This window comes from Neolamprologus multifasciatus, chromosome 17, assembly GCF_963576455.1.
Source record: "Neolamprologus multifasciatus chromosome 17, fNeoMul1.2, whole genome shotgun sequence".
Classification (NCBI taxonomy): Eukaryota; Metazoa; Chordata; class Actinopteri; order Cichliformes; family Cichlidae; genus Neolamprologus; species Neolamprologus multifasciatus.
Genome location: NC_140455.1, coordinates 14,909,480 through 14,919,219, shown reverse-complemented (window position 1 = coordinate 14,919,219; position 9,740 = coordinate 14,909,480). Strand labels below are relative to the sequence as shown.

General features: G+C 42.3%; 1 protein-coding gene across 1 annotated transcript; it reads right to left on the bottom strand.

The window, feature by feature from the left end:
• Nucleotides 1-879: 879 nt before the first annotated feature.
• On the bottom strand, nt 880-9,717 carry phb2b (prohibitin 2b). The gene is given in 12 exon segments (XM_085137032.1): nt 880-1,287; nt 2,770-2,849; nt 3,029-3,106; nt 3,458-3,561; nt 3,755-3,884; nt 4,045-4,229; nt 4,486-4,565; nt 5,544-5,593; nt 5,595-5,629; nt 5,897-6,029; nt 6,870-9,358; nt 9,596-9,717. Coding segments are annotated over 11 exon segments (921 nt in total). The 5' UTR covers nt 6,891-9,358; nt 9,596-9,717; the 3' UTR covers nt 880-1,262.
• Nucleotides 9,718-9,740: the final 23 nt, after the last annotated feature.

The window sequence follows — 9,740 nt, the reverse complement described above, 5'->3', positions numbered from 1 at the left end:
ATGGACAGAAGCGCTTGCTGCTCTAGCTTTCTTTAAGAAAGGTCAGTGAATGCAACATTAACCTTCTTCTGGAGCACATCTATAAAGGAGTATGCTCTCTGCAGTATGTATATGATTGCATCACCTATTTCCAGATTGGATCTATGTGCAAACTGCTGGTCTCTGGTGGGCATACTCTCACCTTCATCACATGCGATGTCAGGGCAAACCGCCATAAACCTGACTCAGGAATCACACACAGCAGGCTGACACAGATCCTTAGAACTCACCAAGTCTTGCACTGGTGTAGTGCCTCCAGCTGTCCCAACTAGTAATAACAGTCAGCAATACCACAGGAGACATCCATCCATCCAATGAACTTTTCCACTTCTCGGGGTCACGGTAGGGCTGGAGCCAACGCTAGCTAGCCAGCCTGTTGGCACTTGGGTATTTTGGTATATACAATTATATTACGTATTAAGCTGTCTTACAACAAACCTTCCAGTAGGCTGTTTGATATTGCATTTTCCTTTTATTTTCCTTTTCTTTAAAAGTTGTAGTCAAATCTGTGGAGCCTGCATGTTGTCCCAGCACTTGTGTAGGTTCTCTCCGACTTCCTCTCACAGTCCCATCACATGCATGAGTTGCGTTTTCTGGCAATCCTAAATTGGCCACAGGTGTGAATATGAGCATGAGCGGTTGTCTGCCTCTCTGTCTTAACCCTGCAGTTAACCTTTGACAGTTGGTAAGTAGAGTAGTGTAACTAATAGAAATGAGAACTTTTCCTAATGAACTTTATTAATGCATAAGATGGTCTGCTAGCAGCAGTGGCTGTATTATAAACAAACACATAAAACCACATATGTGTAGATGGAGCTAACATTCTCATGTCATAGCTGGAAGAGGAAACAGGAACATTTATTGATAAAACATATAAAACGAACATCTGCAGCCAAACTAGACAAGCGGCTTGGAGACGTTTTAGGCCAATGAGCTCCTCCTGACAGAAGTCTCTGATCTTCTTAAGTATCCATATGTACTGTTGCATAAATCCTTCAACACAAAAGGCTTTTCTTCAACAAATCTGTTAGACGTATTCAATGTGGATTTTAATAACGTCCCCTTTGTGTATCACTAGACAACTCATTGATGAAAGTCACTCCGACACATGAGAATTAAAACAAGAAAACCATAAAGAAATCAAGTTTCCAGTCATGTACGTTGATTTTTCCAGTAGCACAAAGCAAAATCAACTGCCTTCGCATGAGCTCGTGTCCTCTTCATCACTTCTTTGCACCCATTGTCAAACTGAAAAACAAGGGAACACCACATTAGCTTACACTGTTACACACAGTTAAACTCACAGTCACAACTCTGCTGTCGAGCACAACAGCGTTCAAATTTCATGTTATCAGGAGTGGAAATAAACTCAGTGGTAAAACACAGAAATGGAATTTAACAACCTTGACAAAATTTTTTTTAAAAAGTGTTCATACATTTTCCAGAGGAAGTAGTTTGTGTTTTTATTTGGTACTATATAAAACTAATGACTGCTGCCAGTCCTGACCTGGCAAAGTTGACTCGAACTGAGTTCAAGGTCATTGTGTGTTATTGCATTTACAAACTTCAGTGTACATGCTGCCTGGGTGACGACCAGGGATGGGCAGTAACATCACTGTAATCCAATTACTTATTTCAAGTAGCGAGTAGAGTAAGGGATTACTAGTGCAAAAAAGGAATTAGATTACTGTTTCTTCCTCATAAGCACGCTGCGTTACTAAACCGCGATTTTGTTTGTGAGAGTGTCTCATGACAATGACGTACGAGCGTGCGATGTGTGAAGATCAACGATGGATAATATAGAGTACGACCATGCACCGTACTTTTGAAAATAAATCATGAGTAAAGTAATAGGATTACTCTCTTGGAGAAGTAATCAGTAATTAGTAACTAATTTCTATTTTCAACACTGGTGACGACAATAACCTTTCACAGCTGATGGGGTAAAAAGTGCCATGCTTTGGTGGAGAGGTGTGTTTGAGGGGTTTTGTTTAGAACGGTTTGTTTTTGAAAAGTTACATAAAGACCAGAAGTTTAATAATGTAAAAGCTCATCCGGCTCACAATCCCTCATCATTCGTAGGTCACCGCCCGTAAAACAACTTTGAGCACAGTTTGGGGGGAAACCATTAGGTGATCGTCACCTGCAAGTTTTGCTAAAATGTGAAAAAGCCTCTACGAAGAGCAGCAGCTGAACTGTGGACAGATGGACACTGGACGCCTCAACATGGCACAAGTCCACGAGTCCTTCAGCTGGATGAGCTAAAAAGTAAAGACTGCGCTTTGTTTTATAAACTAATAAAAGTGAATTTAATGAAGGCAATAATGTTGCGATTGACTTTATATTGATGCCAGCAGGATATTTTACAGGAAAAGAAACAATGTTTATACTTTCTGTTAAAGTGATGTAGATTAAGACGGAGGTCCGAGGTGTTGTTTCGCTTTGTAACTACTGAGCCATGTGCAGTCTGCTGATTGTGTGCAGATGCCTACAAAACTGAACGTGGGAGTTGAGCTTCAGCCTCCGATCGTTCACAGTCAAGACAAGTGGAAACTAAAAGAGGATGCAGCGTCCTTTGAAGTGATGCAGATGGAAATTAGCTGACAGCGAAATCTGGTACAAAACTGATAAATCTGTGCATGGTCCGAGTAATAAAATGAAACAATGAAGTGATGCAGACATTTGTGTGTTGGTCTGTTTGTGAGTGACAGAGACTGCGGGTAAACCTACTTGTTAAAAAGTGCCTGGTCTTGTAGGTTTAGGACCAAACTGTCAGCATTAAGATACACCTTGTTCTGAGACGATGCCACCTGGAAGCAGACACAGCGATTATTAGTCACCTCCCAATGTTGGGAGTTAAAGTCTACATTTTCTCCTCGGGGAGGAATTCTGCTGATTACTCAAAAGCCAGAGCACGCATTTCTGGGATTTTACTGAGTGTCAAGACAAAACAGAAACGAAGCCGCAGGCAATGAAGGAGCGTACTGACCGTCTTAGCAATGTTCTGTGCCGCTCGGATTCTCCTCAGCTTCAGGTAACCAGGATTCTTAGTCACTGCTTGGCCGAGCTGAAGGAAACAGTTTGTTTAGATTATTAACGACATTCATACAATATGACAAGAAAGGTAGAGAATGATTACATTTAATTGTTCTCTAAGGATATTTACGTTTCTCACAGTTCATTCTCAGCACTTGTTTTGCTGTCTGACTCGGGTTACATACATGTGTGAAACCGTAGAGGTTTCAGGTACAACATCCCTACTTCCAGTTTGCACGGAAAAGACACTCCCGTAATAGAGAACAACTTTATTTCTTGGCTGACATGTAACAGCTTCTCAGAGAAACAGTAGAGCAGCATTTTGTTGTGCAGTAATAACTGCTGCTAACACTGCACTGAGACCACGTCAGTGTCTGCTTACCATTTTAGCAGCTTCAGCCTCTCCTTCAGCCTGGATGATCTTCTGTCGCTGATCTTGTTTGGCTTTCTCCACATAGAACTGGGCCCTCTGGGCCTCTTGCTGAGCTAAACACACACACAGTTACACTTTAAGACAACAGGCGTGGTCAATACAACCCAAGCAGCCACATTTACTTCAGAGACAATAATGAAAACCATGGCAACAGCATTTTTGCTGTTTGTTGCTCCAGTGATGCTAATGACAGACTGGAGCAGTCTGAATCACTGTTTGATAACACTGTGGTATACTGAGCCTTACCAACTTGCTTAGCTTCCACAGCAGCAGTGTATTGGCTGCTGAAACTCAGCTCAGTAATGGCGACATCATCGAGAATGATGTTGAAGTCTTTGGCCCTTTCAAATAGCTCCCTGCGCACCAGCAGAGACACCTAAACGATACACACCAACACAAGTATGATCTGCACTGTGTCGAATCAGCTGATTATTATATTTACTGTTCTGGATCAAGTTATCAATGCTGATTACAGTAACTGGCCAACAGGAAAAAAATTAATCCCCCCCCCCAGCTGTGCGAAGGTGCTGCAGTACCTGTGCTCTCTGTGTGATGAGCTGGGAGGCATTGAACTTTGCTACCACAGACTTTAGGATCTCGTTGACAATAGACGGGAGGACTCTCTCATCGTAGTCCTTCCCCAGCTGTTGGTACATGGCTGGCAAGTTGGACGCCATGGGTCTGGACAACACCCGCACTGCTATATTCACCATCTGCAGATCTGCATACAAACATGCACGCACCAAAAATGACTGAATGGTTTCTTTGCCACCTCTCCAACAAGTTTTGTTATATTCGGCTTTGTAACTTTGAACTTAAAACAAATCTTTTGCCTCAGTTATTATACTGGCACATCGATACATTCATCAGCAGCTGTCTCAAGCACGAGCTAGATCACTATTACAAATAACAAATAAAGAATCGAGATGGAGAGTGAGTGACAGAGAGAGCGTGAGAAAGCCCCCCATGTTTGTTACCTTTGCTTCCAGTCAAAGAGGAGATTTTTCTGGGTCTAGCTCTGATATCATAGATGATAGGGTACTGGAACCAAGGGATCCTACAAAAGATTTGAAAGTCATAGCAAAGCTGATCAAGATTTCGAAGCATACTCACATTTAAGTCATAAATGACTTAGATATCATGTGCTGTGATCACCTTTAATATTCTTAATTCATAATCTTTTTTTAAAGGTAATGTCTTGACCTCACCACAGAGCTCACAGCCCATTTCATGTCTTTATTATCTTATCTTATATTATTAGATGAGTGGCTGAGGTTGAAAAACAACACACATACCATAGGACCAAACACATGCCGATTTGTGGCCACCCACACAGTTTCCGCCATGTTTTTTTAAAACTGTGGCTCATCTCCTGCACTGCGGCAGTACTAAAGCCAATGGTTTTCTTGTAGTTCTTTAAACCAAAGATCTAAAGGCATCAGTACAGCTGGACCATGAGCCTACACAGAGCTTTGTAGTCACATGCTCTAACTATTTACTGTCACCAGGGGGCAGCATCGAAAATCTCTAGAACCAGCCAAGAAGAGCAAAGTCCAAACCTAAAGCGCTAAAGTAAAGTAAACCGAGTGTGCTTCTCATCTTCTTCACATTTTTTCCTGCACTTCTCCCCTTTACAGTCAAAGCTGGTGTGCGTTCCTTTTCAGGTACACTTGTCAGTCAATCAGCATTTAACCTATGCATAGCAAATGCTGCTGGGCTACGAGCTGTTGGTTTTTTGGTGGACTGCATACAAGGACATCTGTGTAAGTTGCACACCCAGAATCCTTCACTCTGCCTAGTCATGTACCTCTCAAACAAACATAAAAGTGGTTTGGAAACTGCTTTGGGTGTCATCAGGCAAAGTGACTCACAAAAATAATAGTAAAAAGTTGTTTTTTTTTAATGAACTAAGAGTCAGTTTCTCTGGGAATATTCAGGGAGATTTCATTTAATTGTGCTGAGTGCAAAATCTGCATCATTAATAGATTCACATAAATTTATCTAAAATTGATCTTGACACTAGCTGTAACTCTACCTGAAATGTAGCCCTTCAGCCAGAACTGTGTCCATCTGCACCCCTCCGATCCCTGTTGAAGATGATGGCTCTGTGACCACCCTCCACTGCTCTCACACACACACACACACACACACACACACACACACACACACTTATATTAGCATGACTGAAGTTGTGAAACCTTGCATTGTCACCATCTTTAACTCGATCAATAAGTACAGTAGTACAGTTCTAGTACACAGCATGTTATTAACAAAATTCATCATTAAAGTTTCTAAACAGGTCTTCAGATCTATTTCTGTAAATCACCATAGCATTACCCAGGCCGCCACAAATTTAAAGCATGGTGTAAAAATCCCATGTGTGTTTACCTGTGTAGGTGGCTTCTTTAATGCCATATGCCAATGCACCAGCTCCAAGTAGCAGTTTCAGTCCTAATCCGGCTCCTCTGCCACCAGATGAGGACATCCGACCAGCCAGATCCCTCAGGTGCTGGATGAACCGCTGCAGTTTGTGTTTGTATGTGGTGGCGAGAGTGCAACAACAAAAATACAATCAGTATCTTGGTGCGGTTTATGTTTATGTCAGGTGTAATATCACTGCCAAGCTTAATTTTTCTGATTTATCATTTAGCTGATGGAGCTATGATGGTGCAGTGGTTAGCACCATCAACTCAAAGCACCAAGGTTGCGGATTTGAACTTAAGGCTCTGTGCGTGGAGTCCGCATGTTCTCCTCCCACAGCCTAAACGCATGCATGCCAGCCGGGTTTTTCATACACATGGATGTGGACATATTGGCTGTGTCTGCGTTAGCTCTGTGATGTATGTGGGACCTGTCCACGGTGGATCACTGCTTTCCGCCCACTGTTAGCTGGCATTGGCATGTTTAGGTAGTTAAGAAAAACGATGAATGCTTGAAAACCATATGTGGTAGTAGAGAAGAAACCCGCTATCCTTAAGCAGAAACAAGGTCTAACAGTAGCTTGCCGGCAGGTTTGCCTGTATAGCCCAGTTCAGGTTACCCTACTAACAGAAGGTCAGCTACATGTAATCTCATGATGTTGCCTACAATGTGAAACATCTGCCTCACAGCGAAAGGTCGCCCTGTCCCACTATCTCCTGCGCTCACCTGTATCGTGTAAAGCCTACTAGATCACATACAGCAGTTGTCGCTGCTAACCGCGCTGTTAGTGAACTACAACGAAACTAGCAAAGCTGCTCAATCTGATGGAGCATGCTAACTTAGCCTCGTCACCAGTCACATTGGTGCCAGATAAACACGTCGCACAAAAATAAAGTTCATGCTGTCTTCATTCAAAACCAGTCACATTTCAAACACTTACATTCGGCTCCTTATTCGCCATGTTTTAAACGTCAAAGCCCAAGGTCGACACAGATGGAACCCCTCCGCGTGGGCCGCAAACTACACTGGGACATGTAGTCCCCTTTTTCTTCGGCGTTTCACGTCATAAAAGCATTCTCACAGAAGTAATGCTGCCCCCTGGAGGTCTCAGTTAGCCCCCAAAATCCAGCCGTCATCTACTGTATAATTTACCCAAACAGCGTTTGAGTTTCTTCTGCTTGCTATGTGATTATTTTTTGTCTTTTATCCCACAGCGGTTCATCTCACCCTGTCCCTAACATATGCTTTTCCCTCCTGCCTCTCAGCTCCATCTTCATCATCCTTTTTCTGATATATCCACTCTCCCTCCTTTGCACGTCCAGACCATCTCAACCTCGTCTCTCTCACTTTTTCTCCAAACTGCTCAGCCTGAGCTGTCCCTCTAAAGGACTCAGTTCTAATCCTGTCCATCCTGCTCACTCATAAAGATCTGAACATCTTCAGCTCTGCTTTCTGTCTTTGTTTCAGTGCCGCTGTCTCCAAACAATACATCATAGCAGGTCTCACTAGCATCTTGTAATCCTTCCCTTTCTCTCTTGCTGATATCCCTCTGTCACAAATAAACACTGAAAACGACATACAGTATATTAAGTACATTTCTAAACATAATTGTTCAATCCATAAAAAAAATCTGCATGAAACTGAAGAGATTTCCACATTAGTGCACTTAACACCCACGACCTAGGCTGAGAGAAACTGAGCTGTCAACTGTCAAGGTGGTGTGGGAAGATGCTGGACACAATCAAATGTCCGGTGTGGATGTACAGGCACCATCTGGCAGAATGCCTGCTCCAAGAGATCTTTACCCCTCCATTCTGGTAGATCTTTGGTCAGGACATTGAATCTAAATTAGTCATGTGCCACTCCTCTATTTCTGGCTGTAAAGTTGCTGGTACCTGTCTCAATGGTGGACGCCAAAAGTGAAGGGAGCAGTCAGTTGAAGGACAGTTGTACCAATCTTGATTTGTTTCTTGGATTCTGGAGCCAGCTGACCAGTATCTGCAGTGAAGTAAATGCTGTGGGGCTGTCTTGGTTGACAAATCTCTGCTGCATTGTGTGGAGGTCAGGGACAGTCCCCTCTGGATTGGCAAACTGGGATGGTGGTCCCACAGGTAACTAGCGGAAATGACATTCCTAGGCCTCCCTGTGGAAGTCTTTGCCCCAGTACTAGAGAGGAGACTCCACCTGTTTTTTGGCCTAGCCATAGAAGAGCATATCTGTGATAAGATACTTCAGGGTGCATGGGAATTTTTCCAACAACTCTACATGCATCATTTGAAATTGGGGAATTGTTTCCCAACCAGGTCGGGGGAAATTATTAATTAATAAAATAAACAGAACTCATCATGTTATTCCAACATCATGTAACTTTAATCCACACCTCCCATTATATTACAACACAAATCTATTTTACAAAGCCCAGATAGGAGCTAAGAAATACACATAACGAGGTGAATGTGTGAACTACATAATCTAGTGAGAATATGCAAAGCAAAGGTGTTGTAAAAGAATTTAAGCTGCTGTTACCATCTGGATCTAGCTAAGATAAAATGACGCACGTTTTGGTTTCACCCTGATAATGATTTTATTCAAAGTGAAATATCAGAATTAAGTCATGTAAAGGTCAATTAAAACATAAATTAATGGAATAAAAGCTTGTTTTGTTCTACCAATGAATAACAACAGTTTTTAATTATGTCATAACTGTGTGAAGGTTTCATTTTAACAATTCATGGAGGAGTGTAAAAAAAAAAACAAGCAAACATGTGTAGCCTTCTATCAGACTACATTGAAACCACTGTTGCAAACATTACATTAAGTGGGTTTGTCCCAGTCACGAGTCACCCTGCTAAGGTTAGTGCTTTAGAAAACTAACAGGGGATGAGCACTGCAGTGTTAGACGGGCCCCATCAACTCATCAAAGTGAAACATTACAACTGGGTTAATGTGTAAAGATTAATATATCCACAAATGTATATTTCTTCCATTTCTCCAATAAAAACCAAGCAATTCTAATCAATGACTAGAAAAAAAATCATTGACCATCTGAGGAGGAGAAGAGTGCACAGGTTGTGCTCCTTCTGTTGCTCAAATGCAGGAAGGAGGCTGCATTTTACCTGCTTTGGAATGTCACCCTTACTAGTAAAGACATACCATGTGAGTAATGTGGGCGCTCACAGACAGCCTCTGAAACGGGACGCAGCCAGAGGAAATGAGCTCAATTCTGTCAATTTTATTTATATAGCGCCAGATCATAACAACAGTCGCCTCAAGGCTATACTACTTTATATTTGAATTATGTAAAATATGCAGTGTTCATTGTAACAGGTTTATACATTTTATCTGAGTTGTCAATAAAATTTGTAGCACCTAAAATGACAATAAGAGCTTTCATCTCATCCCCGTCCCTCTAGTGCAGGGGTGGGGGAACTCCAGGCCTCGAGAGCCGGTGTCCTGCAGGTTTTAGATGTATTCTTGATCCAACACAGCTGATTTAAATGGCTAAATTACCTCCTCAACATGTCTTGAAGTTCTCCAGAGGCCACTTCCAGAGGTAGTGAACTAATCATTTTATTCAGGTGTGTTGACCTAGGCTGATATCTAAAACCTGCAGGACACCGCCCCCCTGTGGCCTGGAGTTCCCCCACCCCTGCTTGAGTGCATCACCTTCCCTCAACAACAACAGTCCATCTTTGACCAGCCATGACATGACACATGGAGATTAGAAAACATGATATCTATTCACAGAAGGTTACACATCTGTTCTGTTCCTGAGTAAATGCTACCTGGGAGTGAGATAGGGCAGCACTAC